The sequence below is a fragment of the Corvus cornix genome, chromosome 28 (genome assembly GCF_000738735.6).
Source record: "Corvus cornix cornix isolate S_Up_H32 chromosome 28, ASM73873v5, whole genome shotgun sequence".
NCBI lineage: Eukaryota > Metazoa > Chordata > Aves > Passeriformes > Corvidae > Corvus > Corvus cornix.
The window spans coordinates 381,182-400,635 of NC_046356.1; the positions used below are offsets into that span (position 1 = coordinate 381,182).

The following is a 19,454-nucleotide window of genomic DNA, read 5'->3' on the forward strand; positions in this document are numbered from 1 at the left end:
AGGAACTGAAGGCATCCTTGGAGAGGGAGCAACAGCTGCCAGCAGAGCAGCTCCAATCCCAGTGGGGACAGCAACAGGCTCAGGAGGTGCGGCAGCCGGGGCAGCGGCAGCGGGTGGCAGAGACCTGCCAGCTGCTGCGCAGGGAGCTGGCTGAGCTCCGTGTGGGGCAGGAGCTGCTGCAGCAGGATTGTCCTGTGGCCGTACACCAGATGTAGGACATGCAGAGGCAGCTGTTTGAGGAGATGAGGCCCAGCAGAAGAGGAAGGGAGGCCTGAAGCAAGCTGCACTGGGAGATGGCAGCTACGAGCTGTGTCCACCACCTCCAAACCAGCTAGCACCGGAGAGGAGGCTCTCCACAGCCAACCTGCAGCAGTTCAGGGGCGAGCTGCCTGCATCCCCAGACTTAGCCCAGCTCAAAGGGCTTCCTGGGCACCACAGCCGTTAGGAGATGTAGAGCTCTTGCTACTCTGGCAGAAATAGGCCCCAGGCACTGGGGGCACAACAGGAAAGATGGACAGAAAGCCACAGTGCTGGACAGCAAGCAACATGCCAGGCTGTGGCAGAAGCTCAGCTCCAGGTGCCAGAGGGGGAAGGCTTGGTGCTTCTTGGAAGAACATGCAGCTGGCTCCTGGAGCAGCACACCTGCCTACAGACTGCTTTAGAAGACCTGGACTAGAAAGAGAGTGCTCTTGAGATGGAGAGTCACCTTCTGAAAAAGCAGGACTCTCCAAAAGTGCGCAAGGAGGCAGAAAAGCCGCAGAAGATAAATGCTGCCCTCGCCTTGCAGCTGGAAGGGAAATCCACACAACTGCAGGTGAGCCTCCATCACCTGAGCAGTATTCAAGTGCCACTGCCCATCCAAAGCTCCCCTGAAGAACTGTTCATGGCAGCGTTCCCTCAGCAGAGGGATGGAGAAATGGGAGAGCCCACTAGAGCCAAGCTGGCACAGGACAAGCAGCGTGGTTTCTCACAGAAGGCAGCTGAGGAGCCTCAGGCCCATGTGGCTGCAGGTGAAGGGGGCTCCTGTTACACAAGAACCTGCAGTCCAAGTTGTGGGGAGTTCCAGGTGCTGCTCACAGCAACAACGAATGAAAACACCTGCCTGGCTGGAGACAACGCTCACCTCTGCAGGCAGCTGGGTTTGACAGAAGAGGTTCAAGCTGAAAATGCTGACCTGAAATGGCAAGTTGCAGAGGAGCAAGATTCTGCTATCCACAGGAATGTCTGTCTGCAAACCCAGCTGGAAGAGGCAGAGCATGCACTGAAAGCCATGAGAGAAATGGCAGAAAGGAATCAAGGGTTGGAGAAGCAACATAAGGAGCTGGAGTCAGAGGTCCATATGAAAGTCAAAGAAGGCAAGCGTTCATGGAGGACTCAGGCAGGAGTACAAAAGACAACCCTGCAACTAATTCAAGCCTGGCTGATTGAATTGAATGGTCAGTAGGAGAAGCTAAATGAAAGCAGTCAGCAGCTGTTTCAGAAACTGGAACGGCTGGAAAGAGAAAGATCCAACTCTGTAATTTCCAGGCTGCACCAGGCTAACCTGGAAGCAGACAAGGAATCTATCCTCCTGGAAGCTATGAGAAAGTGACCAGCAGAGCTTCGAGCATTCATAGCTCAATACAGCTATGATCCTTTTGATGGTCCCAGTGAGTGGCCTGAACTCTCATTTCTGGACAATATGTTTACATCTTTGGAGACATGGATGAAGATCATTGGTGTGAGACAGAACTGCATGATGTCCCGTCCAATCTTGTTGAAGAAGTTGCAGTGATGTGTTACAGCGGGGATACTGTAGCACAATGCACCAAACAAGGAGGCCATGGAAAAGAAATATATATATATGGACAGATTCTTGATAGATGTTTCAGAGATGTTTAATTTCCCAGCCGCATGGCCGGGATCTGCCGAGGAACTGCGGCAATCACGGGACCCGAGGGTCCCTGCCCATGCAGGGAAACACAAACCAACCAACGGGGAACGAGGCTGAGCAGGGCCAGGGAAACCTCGTGTCTGTCCCCTCAGGGCCCCTCTCCCAGGGCTACATAGCAGGGGGGGGGGAGACCCCAACAGTGATGGACATCCTGATGGCATCACATCTGATGGAGACCACCTGATGGTCCCTCCAGAGGCTAATGGTTACAGAATGCAGAGGATGTCCAGTCTTCTTATATCTTCCAGTTAAATGTTTTCTTAATGATCTGTGTCACCTCCCTGTCCTGTGTATATGTGAACGGAAAGGACAATGTGCCGGCTCCTGGGGGCTGGTGTGGGTGGGCTGGGTGCTGGCTACCGGAGTTAACCAGGGAGTGTAGGCACCCCTGGCTTGTGGTGCCAGCTACTGACATGGGTCCCAGTGCAGCCAGTGGAGGGGTGGGGGGTTTGGCTGTTTGACACTGGGGGGAGTATGGTGTGGGTCCTGAAAGCCACCTACTGGGGGGCCGGGCATGAGTGAGGTGTGTGAGAAGTTCTGTGGGTGTCTCTGTCTTCCCCAAACCTGATGTGCATTGATTGGCATGTGCATTCACCAGCAAACTTCAACCTGGACCAGCTGGTGACTTGGGGGCCCTCAGATCTGGGGGCAGAGGGGCTGTGCTGGGACCTGGGGAGATGTGCAAGTGTGGGGTGCCTGTGGGAGTGCTGCATGTTTGCAGGAAGCACCAAGATGGAGCAGTCAGTGAGCGGGGGAGCCATGGGGTGTGTCAGAGAGACAGGATCTGGGCAGGGGTACCAGGGCCAGAGAGCAGATTGTGTCAGTACTCGGGGAATCCATACACGTGTGTGCTTGTGACTGTAGAGTGTCAGATGTGTGCCTTTGCTAGTGACCTCCTCTCTCTGCCAGCCCGGGACAAGGCACCAGGCTGGCTTCTAGCAGCCAGGCAGAACTGTACTGCACTGAACTACAGCAGCACGGCAGGAGAGGTCCTGGGCTGGAGTGGCTGGAAGTTGTGGCTGGCCTTGACATCCCTCAGCACTGTGGGTCTCTGGGTTGCATGGGGGAAACTGAATCCTGCTTCATCCCCAGGGCTTCCAGCTGGGGATGAGATGCCTGCACTGCTTCAGCTGAGTCCCTGCCCTGCACAGGATTCAACCAACACCTCCCTGTCACTGCCTGTGTGTCTTTGTTTTGCTATGGGTCAAGAATACCAGAGACCAGAGGGAAATATTTACACCTTTTGCAGACATCCATCTCTGGTAGGACAAAGCTTCTTTTGGAATCAGTCTCTCTCCTCTCTTTAGAGAGGGATGGTTGGTGATTATTTCGGTCAGCTAAAAGGTGATTTCCTGAGTGATTCTGCTGCCCTTCAGGATCTGTCAAACCTGGAGTCCCGGGACATCTCCAGGGAGGCCAAAAGGGGCAGAGAATGTGGCACCTTGGGCTGGCAGGGTGTGAGGCTAGGTGGGTACCCAGGGCTGTCCTGAGCAGGGTCTGTGTGCCAGGGCAGGGACTCTGTTGCCTGCCAGGGTCAGCACTCAGCCAGCCTGGGGAGCTCCCCAGACTGCTTTGGGGAGAAGCTGGGGGTGGAAGGAGCAGCACCGGCAAGGGCAGGGTCCTGTTTCAGTTGAGAGGGTGCTACATGGGCCAGGGCTGTTCACAGCTCCACATCATCCTCAGGACATTTCTGATGGCAGTTTTGAAGAAGAATGTCAAAGCAGGGGTTGAATGAAAGGGAAGGAGTCTGTGTGTTGTGTTTTCTCCTCTTGGTTCCCTGAGCTGGCAGACTGCATTTTGGAGAAGGCACCAAGACCTCAGCTCTCATTAGGACTTGGTTGAGCTGCTCCTCCCTGCCATCCCCTGCAGAGCAGATGCCTTAGCCAGAGCAAGGTTACCTGACAGGAGAGATACCATGATCAGACGGGGGGTATTCTCAGGGCAAGCCTCATCTCCTGCACTAATCTTTCTTCACCAAAAGAGTTGAAAAGCACTGAGCACTGGCACAGGCTGCCCAGGACAGTGGTGAAGTGACCTAGGTTACAGTGTAAGATGTGCCCACAAGCATGTATTCTATCACCATCTTCAGGAGCTGTTAAAAGCAGGTGGGGCAGTGCTCCCTGCCTCCTCCCTCAAGACTGTGTCCTGTTAATGGCCCATCAGTGCCTTATCTCGTGACTCATCATTCCATTGTGAGATGCTCCACCCAGAGGGAGAAACCAAGCATCCCATCCTGGATAGAAACTGCGATTTTTGAAGACACAGGCAGTCTTTTCCCACTGGATTTTCTAGAGGACAAGAGCTACATACCTACCCCTGGACCTTCTGAGGAAGACCAGATCTTTCTACACAGGATCACTGCTTCAACAGAACCACATCCATTCACTTCAGGAGGACTGCAGCCACCACCTTATCGGACTGCTGCCGCTACCCTGACTAACAGGGTCAGGTCGTATCTGACTCTGTCAGTTTACATCAGATTTGTTCTTTTTTTTCCCCTACCTTGTTCATATATATATATATGTAAGTTCATATGTTCATATATATATATATAAGTAAAGAACTGTTATTCCTATTTCCCATATCTTTGCCTGAAAGCCCCTTGATTTCAAAATTATGATAATTCGGAGGGAAGGGGGGTTGCATCTTCCATTCCAAGGGAGGCTCCTGCCTTCCTTAGGCAGACACCTGTCTTTCAAACCAAGACATGAAGTCACCATCCCTGGAGGGATTTAAAAGACAAGTAGATGTGCCACTTGGGAACATGGTTTAGTGGTGGACTGGACAGTGGGGGGTTAACAGTTGGACTTGTGGACTTGGTCATCTTAAAGGTGTTTCCTAATTTAAAAAATTCTTTGCTTCTAAGCCCCTGGTCTGTTCCCCCACCCACCAAAGCCACTGCTGTTAAGGCCATGGGTACAAGGGTGAGGTACCTCCTCAGCAGTCCAGCCTCTGATGAGGAGATACTCCCTTGTGCTCATATGTCTTCCCAGTCCTGCCTCCATTGGCAGGAGCATTGGGGCATTTCTCCATGTTTCCCTTCTTTGTCACCATCTCATCTGGGGTCTCCTGGTGCTGCAGAAAGTGAGGCTGTAATGAGGTGAACCACCCTTCATGGAACCCAGAAGGTCCCCTGTAAGCCTCCTTTTCCCAGGCTGAGCCCCTCAAGATTCCTCAGCTGCTTCTCATCAGACTTGTGCTCTAGACCCTGCCCCAGCTCCATTCCCTTCTCTGGACTCGCTGCAGCCCCTCAATGTTTTTCCCATTGTGAGGGGCCCAAAACTGACCTCAGGATACAAGGTGAGGCCTCAGCAGTGCCCAGCACAGGGGGATGGTCACTGCCTGAGTCCTGTTGGCTGTGATAGCCAGTCCCTAAATGCTTACCCACAAGCTCTTGTCTCAGTCTTCATCCATCCCTGGGCACAGCTTGATCCATTGTAGTTGCTCTCTCATGTAAAGAGCAGCTCCACCACCTCGCCTGGCTGACCCATCTTTCTTGGTATGCAGTCATCCACACCAGCATTCCAGTCATGCAAAGTACCCCACCACATCTCTGTGACTGCAATGGGACCATGGCCCTGTGACCACACACAGTTCTCTAATCCTTCCTGTTTGTTGCCCATGCTGTGTGCATTGGTCTGCAGGCATTTGGAGGTAATGGGGCAGGCTGGGGCAGGCTTCCCAGGAGGGGTCCAAGAGGATGCACCACAGCCATACACACCCCTGAGGTGGTTGGCCTTCTGCTGTCATCTTGGGAGGCCACAAAGGTGATTTACCACTGCTCTGGGTTTCCTGGCTTATTCCTGGACATGATGTGGAAGCAGTGCGTTGCGCCCCCAAGCCCTTCAGTTTAAAGCTCAGCTGTCCAAGGTGTCCAGCCTGCTGCCAAAGGTTTCCTGACCTCTTCTAGACATGTGGATCCCATCCCTCCCTAACAGGTTGTAGTCATCAAAGAATGTCCTGTTACCATAAAGTCCAAACCCCCATGACAGCACCAGCCACAAAGCCAGAAATTGATTTGCATTATACATCTATTCCTGGCTATCCCCTTGCCTCTTATGGTAAACTGGAGGAAAAGATTACTTGGGCACCAATATTTTTCACTCGGACCCCAAGGGCTTTGTAATCTTTCTTGATTCTGCCTGGGTTCTGGCTTGTGTGTCATTTGTGCCACATGGAAGAGCAGCAGTGGAGAGCAGTCTGTGCTCTTGAGAGGTTGTGGCACCCTCTCAACAGTATCTCAGACTCAGCTGCCAGAAAGTGGGCTACCTCACATGACTCCCTGCCTCATAGTCCCTTAACAGAGCCGCCCACTGTGAGCACTCATCATTTCTTTTACAGTGTCCCCTGTGTGCTGCTGGTACAGTTTCTCCTTCCAGACCTTACTCATGGCTGTCTAGAGCTGTTAAAGTGCCGATTCTGGGTCTGGTGTGATGCTGGAGGGTGGAGACTGAGGCAGAGCCCTGCTTTTGTGGATCACCAGCTCTGTAGTGTCTCGTTCTCAGTGGTGCCGCCACTGGAACATGGTTCTGAAACCACCTGCCCGCATCCCTCTCATCTCCTCTAATACTGCACAGCCTTTTCACTGTTATCTGTTCCTGACATAACAGATCATCAACCTGTGCACACCTTATGAAGGTATTTACCTTTTCTCCAGGAGAAAGGTCTGGGCACTTGTTGCAACCCACCCCCTGTACTGAAGTCTCCTTCCTTACCAGTTCTGTCTGGGTGAAGCCTTCCCTTGGGAAGGTCCATGCCTGCTGGACACCAGTTTACTGGGGGATTTGGTGTGAAAGCATGTCTGAGAAAGAACACACTGCTCTCCTCCCCTTGCAGGGGGCAGCTTCCCCTACAGCAAAATAATCTGGAGTTGCCCATCTCACAGTGCTGGATATCGCCAGGTCACAGGTGAGCTCGTCCCCAGGGTTTGTGCTGTTGGCAGGTGTGGGGACAAGCACAGCCATGGACCTGTGTGACATATGAGGGCAAGAGACACAAGCTAGGTCCAAATGAATTTACTTTATTTGCAAAGCTCACCAAATTTATATCCTCAGCCCAAAAGCTATTTTTAACTGCAAGCTTAAAACTAATCACAGTTCTACAATGAATCTATCTTCTTGACATCTTCTATTATTCTTTCCAGAGTCACGAGCCAATAGAGCAGGAAAACCGTTCTGTTTCAGATTTCTTCATGTTCTGGTTGAAGTGGTTTCTTGTTCAAACACAGGATGTTGTGCTCAAGTGGTGCTTTCCAGGGTGATGTGACAAAGCAGAGTGGAACCCCCGTGTTCCCTGTGAGTGAGGATAAGGCCATTGTCCCTGGACACATGAACAGCCTGGAGAACAGAGAGGTGGGATGCAAAGCCCTGCACGTGTTGTCCCCCATTTACCAGTTGAGCAATGGAGGTGGCACATGCCCTGCAAACATTTCCACCATGAACCCATGGGCAGCAGGACAAAACTGGGCAAACAGCCAGGGCAGGAGCCAGACCTCCCCTTTTCACAGGATGCAGCTGGACACCCAGAGCATGGCCACTGCCCTGTGGTTGGTGTCCCCAGGCACCCTCCCTGGGGCTGGAGATGCCCGTGGTGCTGTGGCCCAGTAGGGCTCTGAGCATCCTGCACCAGGAGATACAGACTCCTCCAGCACGCAGGGGCTCTTATCACCCACCTGCAGCTGGGCCGAGGGAGGGGAGATGCAGCAGACCCTGTGATGTAAACAGGACTGGGCACTGCAGGAACAGGAGGAATTGCCAAATTCAAGTGTTGGATGAGGTCCCACGTGGGCTGGCAGCTTCAGGGCATGGGAGGTCATTGCCCAGAGGAGGGGAGAGGGAAGCTCTGTGGGGTGGTCCCCAGACAGACTCTCAGCTCTGCTCTCCAGGCCATCCAGCCCCTCTGGACTGTGCCCTGCTTGCTCAAACAAGCTGGAAGTGCTGGGCAAGCCCAGTCCAGCCATGAGCTGATGAGGAGATCAGAGGAGTAGGGAGCAGACTGAAGACCTTCCAAACCATCCCAAACCTACTTTTCTGGAGCCAACCTGCAGGCTGAGCAGGTGAGCACTGGCTGTCTAAAGAGTGCCTGAATGCTGTGACCTTTCCATCATTCCTTCTCTGCTTTACCATCTTCAGGCAGTCTTTGAGTCTTGCAATTCCCACTTTCAGCAGTGAATCCTGTCTCCCCTCCAGTTGATTGACTGTGGATATGTTGGCATCCAGGATGGAGAGAGTAGAGAGTGAGACCGTGGTGGAGGAGGTGGAGGAGATGAGTGGAATAGGTGAGTTTTCAGAAGAGAAGAGGAGGGGGAACTGTCCTCTGTTGAGGAGAAAATGCATCCTGCTTCTCTGTGGGAGAACTATTGGAGGTCAAAGCACTGGGGCTTGTCCCAGCCTGGGCTTTTCTTGGGTTGGGACCTGGTGGCTGCAGTACTCCCAGCTGAACTCTTGGTGCTTATCTGTAGACCCAGCTCTAGCACCAAAGGCTCCTGAGCTGACATTCTTGGCCCCCCACATTGCTCAGAGATGTGAATTTGGGGCTATGGGTCTTGAGGTAATGTCTACCACGGTCGGCACTGGTTTGTGCCCTGACCTGCCTGTTCTGCTCTCCCAGAGACACCCAAGCTCAGGTCCAGGTGTCTGCACTGCAGGTGTGCATCCACCCACTCAGGTACCTCCTCCTCCAGGAAACTGAGGTCCCCTTGGCCTGGACGTGTGCAAGCCCCTGGGGCAGGAACAGGACTGGGGCAGCATGGAGCCAGGGACAGTCCAGCTAGGGGGGTTTTCCCAGTGCAGGGAAAAGGAACTCACCCTGTCCCTTCTCTTGCTGGGGTGGATGCTGCCCTGGGGCTGCCTGTTCTGAGCAGCTTCTCTTCCTCTGTCCCCAGCCGACGTGACCCTGGACCCAGACACTGCCAACCCCTTCCTCATCCTGGCCAGTGACCAGCGAGGGGTGGGACGGGGGGACGAGTGGACCTTGCTGCCCGACAACCCCGAGCGGTTCGACACGGAGCCATGTGTGCTGGGCAGCCACGGCTTTGCTGCGGGGAGACACTGCTGGGAGGTGGAGGTGGCCGAGGCAGGGGAGTGGTGGGCTGTGGGAGTGGCCCAGGAGTCTGTCAGGAGGAAGGGGGTGCTCAACTTCACGCCCCAGGAGGGCATCTGGGCTGTGGGGCAGTGGTTTGGACAGTACCATGCTTTCACTGATCCTGACTGGACCCCCCTGCACCTTACCTGCCTCCCCAGGGCCATCCAGGTCTGCCTGGACTTCAGAGACCAGCAGGTAACTTTTGCTGATGCTGAGAATGAAGCCCCGATCTTTGCTTTCTGCCTGGCCTCGTGTCCTGGGGAGAGGCTGCACCTGTGGCTCTGGGTGGGGATGGGCTCGTGGCTCAAGCTGTGCCCCTGACAGGGAGGGAAATCGGGGGGCAGGGGAGAGACTGGAAAGGCAAACATCGTGGTTCTTGGTGCTGGGAACTGGGAGGGTCCCGCTTCCTGCTGGCTTCTCTGGCCACCAAGGGGTGGACTGGCAGGTCATGGAGGTGGATGCCACCACAGAGCCTCCTTCATCCCCCCACCCCTCAGCTGGGACTGCAGGGACAATGGGGAGCACAGAGACTCAGTGCAGGGAGGAGCTTGGTGCCTGGTGGTCCCATGGCAGGGACCACCACTGAGTGCCAAGGCACTGCAGAACTGCTCTGTACAAGGCCATGGAAAATATAGCAGGGCCCTGCTCCTCCAAGGGTGCTGGAGTAGTGCCTCTGGCTTTTTTCAATTAAGTTAAAAAACCCCAAACATACCTGGATACTCATGATAACACTTATCTTGCCCACACATCCAGAGCCTCTCCTTGCCTGACACGTTTCTTGCAGCAGAGCACTGCTAGCAGCTCTAGGGGCAGCCCAGGAAGGAAAGCATGAAACTGAGCATGAAATCCACAGGAGAGGCAATTCCCACATATCTGCCATTCTCTAATCTCACCCCATCGAAGTCCCACCTCACAGGATCCTGCTAAATCCTGTGCTTACGAGAGGAGAAGGGGGATGTAGGTGAAGGGGAACATTGCCTGGGTCCAGTCTAGATTTCTTCTCCAAACAGTTTTCTGGTTGGACCCTCTTCAGTGCCACCTCAGTTGTCATCGTTGTGGTGGCACCTGGACTCACGCCAACAGTATTGGTCTCCCTGCTCTACTCCAGGAGCTGCAAAGAGATGCAGCGCGGGGTCAGGCCCAGGTATCTGCCCCCAGAGCCCTGCCCTAAGCCTCTTCCACTGTGGTGGCACTAAGACTGGGGATACCCAGGGATCTCTGCTCCCAGTGAGGCACTTCCTAATCTCCATGGGCAGGAGCCTCTGAGACTGTCCTGGTTTTGGCTGGGATAGAGTTAGCTTTACTCTCAGTAGCCGGCACAGTGCTGGGTTTGGGATTTAGGGTGAGAATAATATTGATAGCAACAACCAAACCATCAGTCATGTGGTGTTCCCCAAGTCAAGGACTTTCCAGTCTCATGCTCTGCCAGCGAGGATCTGCACAAGAAGCCCGGGGGGAGCACAGCCAGGACAGCTGACCCAAAGTGGCCAGAGGGATATTCCATGCCACAGAACATCCTGCCCGGTGTGTAAGCTGGGGGAGCTGCCCGGGAGGGGCTGACTGCTGCTGGGAGACAGGCTGGGCACAGATCAGTGGGTGCTGAGCACCTGGGTATTGGGCATCACTTGTTCCACTTGGATTTTATATTTTTTTTTCATTAAAATTATTACTATCATTGGTATTATTACATATTACTTTGTTTCAATTATTAAACTGTTTTTATCTCAAATAAAAAGGTTTTTTTTTCTTTTTTTCCCCTATCCCCCTTGGAGGGGGGTATGTGACTGAGTGGCTGTGCAGTGTTAATTTGTCAGCTGGGGTTACACCATGACAGAGGTTCACAGCAGAATGTTGGTGGATGGAGATGGCAGAAGATTTGTTAGTTCTGTATTTTTGTCCTTTGTCATGCAAAACACCCCAAAAGAGTTGTGCTGTGCATTTAGGGACACCTACCTCAATCAAGAAGAAGGAATTCCCTTCTGAAAGCCAGCTCAGTTCCTTAGACTGGAGGAAAGTTGGGTTTTTCAACAGATTGGAGTCCAGGAACCTCTTCACTGCAATTTCGTGGTTTGGAGGGGGTAAATTTTGTGCTTTGGTTTCCTTTTTGATGTGCCCCCCAAAAATTAAATTAAAAAAAACCCAGCTCTTTGGGAGCTGAGTTGCATAATTGCAGCATTTGTGTGAGAAATACACAATTTCATGTAGAATTGCACTACAAAGACTCAGGGGAGTTTAAATTCAGCTATCATGTGCTAGAGGTCTCTGAATGCCGGTGCTACAATGTGTAGAAGGCTTAAGGAACGCTGTGGTCCTTGAGCAAGGCTGGACCCTCATGGGCTCTGAGTGGTTTTGGGGAGACAACTGCGGCCGGGAGGTTTGTCCCATGCCAAGCATGGGCACAGACAGCACATCATGGCAGTGGCCTGCTGCCTCCTCAGCTGGTGCCTGGACACAGAGGCCACAGGGCAACTCCCAAGCTCCCAAAGCCCTCAGTCCAGAGCAGGGTGTGATCAGGCCCCTGGGACCCTCCTGTTCCCAAGGAAAAAGGCTGCAGTGATGGGCAGTGGAGGCACCTCAACGAACATGCTCTCCTGAGCCCTGGTCTGTCAGACGTGCTCCAAACCAAAGCCTGCCTGGATTTGGCACGTCAGCCAAGCAGCTGTGACTGAACGCCCTTCCCATTAAACTGTGTTTCTTTTTCCCCCGTGAGCCCTTTCTCTGGGACTTCTGTTCCTTTTATGCTGCTCTTGCTGTTGCAGATGCCACTTTTTCTCTCCCCCCACCCTGTCAGATTGCTGTGTGGCATCACAGTTTTGTTTTAAAGGACTGGCTGAGCCAACCATGGCACTCTATTTTTCTAAACGTTTTTTTTTCTTTTAATATGAACAAGCCCAGAAAACCCTTGATTTGACAGCTTGGCCAGGAAACTCATCCAAGGTCTTGCTTGCTAAAGCCTTGTCCAGCACCTCAGAAATGCATCCAACATTGGTGTTGCAGTGCTTTGAGGGGCACTTTAAACGGGCAGTTTCACAATTTCCAACCCTCCGCTCCAAGAGTGGCCAGATTTGCAACACAGGGATTTGCCCCAGGGCCAGGGGCCAAGGCTGCAGGGGATGTTGGGGCTCCTCACTGCCCCACAGAACGGGGACTGATGGCTGTCCAAGTCCTTGCCCAAGAGGTTCCAGGCCCAGCTCTGGGCAGGCATCCTGCCCACACTGCCCTGCAGCCCCTGCCATGGTGCTGGCCCTGGATGGCTCTCGGAGCCAGCTGGTAGCGAGCACTCGGAGCAAGGCTCCTGCCCTGCAGCTGCCAGCAGCTCTTGCACACTTGGGCACAGCTCAGGCACAGCTCTGACACAGCCTGGACAGCACAAACACAGACACAACTTGGACCCAGCTGTGAAACAGCTCAGACACAGTCAGACACAACTTGGACACAGCTCAGACACAGTTGGACACACCTTGGACACTGTTGGACACATCTGGGACACAGTCGGGCACAGCCTGGACACAGCTTGGACACAGTTGGACACAGCTTGGACACACCCCACCATGACCCCACCAGGGCCACCAGGCGAGAGCATGGGCTCGCAGACGTGTCCAGTGTCTCCCACGGCCCCGGAGCGAGGGGCTGGGCTGGAGGGCTGTGGGCAGGCCCGGGTCAGGCAACTCACAGGGGCAGCACCAGGAGCCTCTGCAGGGCAGCATCATGGGCAGCACCAGGGTCGCTCTGTGCAGCCCTATACACACCCCTGGCCCAACCAGGGGCCAAAGGACTCAACTTGGCCCAAACATCACTGCCCTGCTTGGCCCACGCCAGGCAGGCTTCTATGCACTGACAAAGAAACTGCCCAGAAATGACAAAAGCCCTGAGTTTTGTCCAACTTTGAAACCTTCTGCTAGGGCTCTGGGGTCTGGTCAGGGCAGCTGCCCTGGGCAGGCAGTACCGGGGGTGCTCTCAGGTAGGCAGCCTGGGTTCTGCAGCCCTGGCCCCCTCCAGTAACAACACAACAGCCCAAAGTTTGTCTCACTTTTATTTACATCATTGCACAGCCCATTTCCCCAGAACACACTGGAACGTGGTGGGTCAGACACCGACTGCCCGCATCCACGAGCTGAACATCTCCTCTGGGAAGGAGGACAAGACTCAAAGAGTCACTCTTGGGTCTTGCAGGGGCACATGCAACAACTCCAATTATTGGCAATGACAATAAAGCCAAGGATGCTGAGTGTTGCTGTGGCCACACAGCAGCACAGAGCCGGGCCCCCACTGCCCCAGCCAGGGGCTTCTGGCTTTCACAGTTGCATATTTGGATTGACAGTGGGTTTCCTAACTGGAACACTGGCTCCATTGAGTCCTTACCCTGGGAACGTGCAGTGGGAGAGAGCATCCCTCATCACCTGCCAGAACTTGGTGCATTGTGGAGCCAAGCTCCTGGGAGGCAGCCAGGACTGGGAAGGTTAAACCACCCCCCCCCCCCCCCCATTTTTCTTCACTGGTGATGTCCTGGTGACAAGGGGGTTGTTGGGAAGGGGCTGAAGGAAGGGGCACCCAGGACAAGGCACAGAGCAGTGGTGCAGAGCCTGCTGCCACGGAAGGGGTGTGCAAAGCGGGGAGCACCTGCATGGGACTGAAGCAGGGACTGTGACTGGAGCTGGGCTGCAGCAGACTCTCCACCAAGAGTACCAGGGGCAGAGTAATCCCTGCATGACTGGGAAAAGGGCAGATACCCAGGGGTATGTGGCAGAAGGGACAGTCGGGGGGCTGGCTGAGAGGGGGAGCAGAGATGTGCAGCCTGGCTGTAGCAGAGGACATTCACCCCGTGGTCACACCAGCCCCTCATGCTTGGAAGAGAGAACAGTTCAGAGCAGCCCTCAGGGCACAGAGAGGCTGCTACAAGATGTGCCGGGGTATCCCCACGCTGCACCGGAACTCTGGGAGAGGAGGTGGAGGAGAGCAGACAGAGACCAGCAGACAGAGACCAGGGCCCAGGGCTGGAGCAATCCTGTTGGGCAAGATGGCACACTGGTCCCTGCTGCTCATGCCACCGGCAACTTCCAGCCCAGGGTGAGGGAACACATAAGGAAACACATCCTGCTTTGCAGCTGGAGATGAGGAGAAGGAAGAAGTGCACATGGTGCTTTGAATTCAGGAAATTACAGATCTCCATCTCGCAGGGCATTGCACTGATCCACTTGCTTTCAGCGAAGGGGCAGAGGGACATAGCGTATGACCACCACCACCACCACCCTTTGCAAGGACACAGGCCCCTCAGAGCCTGCCTCCTGCCTGCTCTCTACACTCACCACCATGAAGCCAGAGCCCAGGCTCCAGCTGAGCAGCTGCACACACCTCTGGAGCACCCAGCAGGGCACAGCCCGCGCCACTTGGGAGGCTCAGGAAAGCTCGGCACCAGGCACACACACCGTCTGGCAGGGTGAGGAGGTGGCAGAGGCAAGGACCAAAGCCAAACCAGGGAGACTCTTGGCAAAGGGGGCACGCCGAAACAGAGGGTTTTTTAGAGCTGCATGTGCTGGAAATGCAGGTGAAAGGAGGAGGAACACCAGCCCCACAGGACAAGGGACCCAGAGCCTGTTCTCTGGGAACCAGCAAACTGGGGGCTGGGTTCACTGGAGAATACAACAGGCAGGCAGCGCTACCAGGGATGAACCCAACCCCAGCAGCTCCTCTGGAATGTGCAAATAAAGCGCAGAGACAGCCAAGAGCACCTGTGTCCTGCCAGCGCCGCAGGGCATGGCCTGTCCCCTAAGGTACGTGTGGAACTGATGCTACAGGAGGTCCAGCCTCAAGGTGGTGAAAGGACATCAGCAAACAGAGACTCCAACTCCCACCTTCTGGGGTCAGGAAAGCTCCTTTCTCAATCTTTTCAAAGCAAAAGGCAATGGTGGGTTTAGCAAATATGGAGCCATCATTCCCCACCCTCGGATCCACCATCTACCTTTGCCAGACAGACCAAGGGCTGAGTGCATCCAAGTCCTGGGGATGAGCCAGGATCTCAGGAAAACATTTTGTGAGATCATGTGTGCACCGGAAAAGATTCTCTCATTCTGAAACTGATTTTGAAATTCTCAAAATTACAGTACTTTACAATACAAAATGTCTCCATTCCGTATTACGTCATTTTACTCCTTCTGGGATTATAATTATTAAAAACACTCAACTTTCTAGAAAGGACAGAACACCACAAAAGAGACCAAAGAGTAACGGGAAGGCTGTTGCAGTATATCAAAACCAATTTAGTGCAAAGGAGAAGGGGACTTTCAAGAATGGTTGATGAAAAGTGTTCTTCATATGGTCATTTGGAGAAAAGGCATTGATTTAACCTCTGAATGAGATCAGGCTGCCAGCTTCTATCCTGAAGCTTAGAACATCAACACAAAAGGACTGAAACACAATATGCATGGCCATTAAAAAATAATATTATATATAGATATATATATATAGAGAGAGAGGGAGATGTTTTCCACGTATGGTATTTAGTTATAGGAAAGTGTCCCTGCAGACAGGCATTTTCTGCCATCAGGCTCTTTTGGGCCATTTCACACACAGATATTGATTATGTGTCTCTTTGCCAAGGTCTAAAGCACGTGCTGAGCGCAGAGTCCCTTTGGGTGGGATGATTGTTTTCCAGTGCCCCCACAGCTGCCGTGTTTCCTGGGCCTGCGGGGACACTCGACCCTCCACCTCGGCCGGCCGCGGGACGGCTCAGACGGTGGTCTCATCTGCGGTCTTCTTCATGAGCTTGGCGGAGAGGAGGGAGTGGGGCACAGGGTGAGGGCTCCGCGAGGCTGGGATCATCAAGCGGACTTTCTGGTTGGTCCTTCGCCACTCCGAGTACAGCTGGCAGTGGTAGCGGAACGAGACCTGGCGGGCGAGAACGCAGCGCTCTGTCAGCGACCCCCGCCACTCGTGCCACAGGGACAGCCAGATGCCAGCACCCCTGCGCCTCGGGGGATCCCTTATCCTGAGGCAAGGGAGACAGCACTGACCCCGACACATGTCCCCAGCCTCTGACCAGCAATCAATCCCTTCCTGGTGACACCAGGATGAGCAGGGCACAGCCAAAGGGGCCTTCTGGGCAGCACCAGCAGAGTGGGACGGGGATTGCTAAGCTGGGTTTAGGTCGGGGCTGGTGAAGTGTGGTGAGGATGAGCTGCAACTCACCCTGTCATCCAGCCCCAGGCTGCAGCCAGCACTCTGGGGGGGCAAAACAAGGGTCTGAATCCAACCAGCCTCCTCCCATCTCACAGATCCCAGGGGAACTTCTTTGCCCTGTGCAAAAACCTTCCCTCCTTGGTCTGCAACAACAGGACAGCAGCTGGACTCATTTTTTTCTGACAACAACGTGGCCTGGGAGACTTGTTCACGCAGAGCGAGACAGGAGGATGCAAAGGCTGCAGGGACCTGGAGCAGCCCAGCAGAGGCAGGAGCTGGCCCCTGCAGTTTCAGAGCAGCCCTGCAAGGGGAGCTTCGAGCTCGGCTTAAACACCGAATCCAGTCAGCCACTGATCTAAACCAGGCTTTCTCACAGGAAGCATTTAGCTCACAACTAAGACATACCAGGAAGTGTATCTGACACGGAAAACTCAGTAAAACTATTACTTCTGGATGGGTCTATGACACATCTTATGAGAAATGAAGCTGTGCCACTGTGGCACTGAGGTAATTGAGCTTATTGATCTGTGCACACCCCTCCTTCCTGTTGCAGAGGGACTGTGGCAATAAGGTTGTTTGCTGACAAACACATCTCCCAGTCTTCAGAGAATGGGGAGCTAATGGTGGAACCCTCAAGGAAGGCTCCTGCTCCTCACGAAGCCTCCCTCACAACCCTCACACTTATTACCGCCATGAACCCCCTCCCACATATCAGCCCCTTGTACTGCACAGCCCAGGGTTGAATGAGCAGAATATGAATAAAGGGGCTTCACCTAATGTCCCCCTCTGCTCAAGGAAAAGTGAAGCACGGCAGAATTCGGGCCATTTTAGTCAGGGTTTGTTACTGCACAAACATTTTTCCATTTCCTCCAGTCCTGAGGTGGAGAAGATGGAAACACTTCCTCTTAAGGTTTCCAATTTTAGCTTGGCTTCCTACAGAAACAAGCTTCGTGCAGGAACATGCAGCATGGAGACTTTCCTCCATGGCTCTCATGCAAGGAGCGGCTCCAGTTTTGCCCCCAGGCACTCTTGCCCCCAGAGCAGGGGCTGCTGCAGCACCAGCTCATCCTGCCCTGGCTCCTGAGTCTGTGGGGGAGAGTTGTAAGGAGTTCCAGCCCCAGAGGAAGCGGTTACTCTGAGAAATTGGAACATGACACAGCAGGGAAATGGACTGGGGAATTTCTATTGCCCACAGAACTGCCAGCTTTTTGGGGTCCCACTATTTCTCCTGCATCAACTGCACTTCTTCTCTTCCCAAAATGGTGTTTCCCAGCAAGCAGTTGGAAAAGGGCATTGACAGGGCACGAGCACACACAGGGCTTGGAATAGGAGAGCCAAAATCAAGATCCAAACCTAGAAGTCCACCCAGCACACAAGGCAAAAAAAGTGAATGGAAAACAGAGGGGAGCCCCTGGAGAGAGCAGCCCCGGGGTCCCGGGGAGGGGCTGGGCAGCCCCACTGAGCCTCCGCCTGTGCCACACCCAAACCCGCATTCGCTCTCCTGCTCTTCTCAGCTCCCTGCAAGCTACAAGTTCTTCACCCCCTAATTCAGTACATCCAGATATGCCAAACAAGACATCTGCAGGAAGCTCCTTCCCAGCACAGATCAGGTTAATACCCAGATTGGCTCAAGTGCAGGTTCCTGGCAATCCCCAGTGCCCCCCATGCAGCAGTGGGCCAGGGCAGCCTGGCTACCAAGCCTTGACTCAGGGCCGATCACACAACCCAGCATCAGAGAAGCCACGGATTTCCCCACGGCCAGAGAGCTCCTTGCACACACCTGTGTTACCCACACCTTAAAAATACTGTGTAGGAATTTGCTTAGTTGTGGCCAGAGATCCCCAAGGCCAGTCTGCCCTGGCTGGGCAAGGCCAGTCTGTGCTGAGCAGCAAAAGCACAGGGGGACACAATGGTAAATTATTTAGGAGTCAAACGTGTTCCAGATTTTATTTTTCCCCTGCACTGCCCAGGTACCAAGTTTGTATTTCTTCTTGTACCACAGATGGGCCACTGCCTGACCCAGCCCCAAGCCCTTCCCACACAGCCCCAGCCCCATCCCAGCTCCAGCACCTAACACTTGGGGAACACTGTGACAGTCTGGAAAGCAGATGACCAGGAAGTGGTTTTCCATTCTCAGCAACAACTTTAGCAGCTCGCACATGAAGGTAACTAAATGGACATTCAAGTGGAAGAGCCCAAGGTGTTCTCACACAGAGAGGCAGAAATAGCAGGTGGCACCGACGAGGTGTGAGCCAGTGCTTCCAGCTCCTGTTTGAGCAGGAGCAGGGCCCCAGCAGCTGGCACTTACCAGCGTCCAAAGGACGTAGATGGTGAAAAGTGCTATAGTGAGTGCTATGAGTCCGATGGCCTCCAGCCGGCTGTTGAACTGCAAGTGGTCCTGGGCCCCGCGCAGACACAGCCAGCCCGAGATCGCCGCCAGAGGAGTGATGAACAGGAAACACACCATGTCACAGAACAGCGTCCTCTTCTCATTGCGGGGCCCGGGGTCCTTCAGCCACTGCGGGAAGGATGGGAGAAGGGGATCAGCCCGGGACAGGCAGCGTGCAGGGCGGGCAGGAGGAGCTGGGGAGCTCTCGCCTGCACTCTCACAGTCTGGGTGAACCTGCCTGACTCACATAAACCTTCTCCACAATGGAACCAGAGAGTGTCAAGTCTAGGTTTAACAACTAACAAGGGAAATGGAAGAAACAGCTAAAGAATGTGTAAAGGGGAAGGCTGTCATGAATACAGAAGCTCCTGGGCTCTCCTCTGGAGTAGTGAGGAGCAGGCACTGCAGGATGTCAGCTCAGTAAAGCCTGGCTTAATATTCATCTGACAGGTCTTGGACTGAGCTTCAACAGAAACAGACCCAGGACTCTGTAACTGGTGCCAGGGGCTGTAGGAAACAGGGACACTGGGGTCTGCAGCAAGGCCAAGCCATAAGAGCATCTGTCCCAAATCCAGCCCTCAGGTTCCTTTGGGAGAATCACAGCATTTTAGAGTTTCACAGGCAACCTCCAAATGTTTCCTTCTTTTGGGAGTCCTGACTTGCTTCCACTGTGGGTTAATTTTAGATACTTAACTTCAGCAACAGCAATTGTTCTATTTTCCTGGGATTATGCTATTTTCAGCCTTTCCTTTCCTTTTTTAGAATAGCAAGAAGCTGTGGTTCCTACAGATACCAAATTGTTACCACACATCTTTAGTGGGATCTTTGTGTGCTGGCCTGCAGATTCTTCCCTGCACAAAGATGACCGCCTCA

General features: G+C 53.7%; 2 protein-coding genes across 7 annotated transcripts in view; one reads left to right on the plus strand and one right to left on the minus strand.

The window, feature by feature from the left end:
- The first annotated feature begins 7,707 nt into the window (after positions 1-7,707).
- Positions 7,708-10,745, plus strand: LOC104696923 (E3 ubiquitin-protein ligase TRIM7-like). 2 transcript variants are annotated; one of them, XM_010411450.4, is made up of 3 exons: positions 7,708-7,988; positions 8,098-8,210; positions 8,817-10,745. In XM_010411450.4, exons 2-3 carry the CDS (start codon positions 8,138-8,140, stop codon positions 9,335-9,337), a joined length of 594 nt encoding a protein of 197 aa, XP_010409752.1. In that variant the 5' UTR covers positions 7,708-7,988; positions 8,098-8,137; the 3' UTR covers positions 9,338-10,745. The 2 variants fall into 2 exon arrangements, with proteins under 2 accessions (XP_010409752.1, XP_010409753.1); XM_010411451.4 differs by having other exon boundaries at positions 8,122-8,210.
- Positions 10,746-13,031: 2,286 nt separating this feature from the next.
- Positions 13,032-19,454, minus strand: part of MARCHF2 (membrane associated ring-CH-type finger 2) — a 34,203-nt gene continuing 27,780 nt past the window's right edge. For all 5 annotated transcript variants that reach the window (XM_039566169.1, XM_039566170.1, XM_039566171.1 and 2 more), the window contains 2 exons: positions 18,501-18,710; positions 13,032-15,901 (listed from right to left, as the gene is read on the minus strand). In XM_039566169.1, the coding sequence (XP_039422103.1) occupies positions 15,743-15,901; positions 18,501-18,710 (369 nt within the window). In that variant the 3' untranslated portion in view covers positions 13,032-15,742. The remainder of the gene's footprint in view (positions 15,902-18,500; positions 18,711-19,454) is intronic.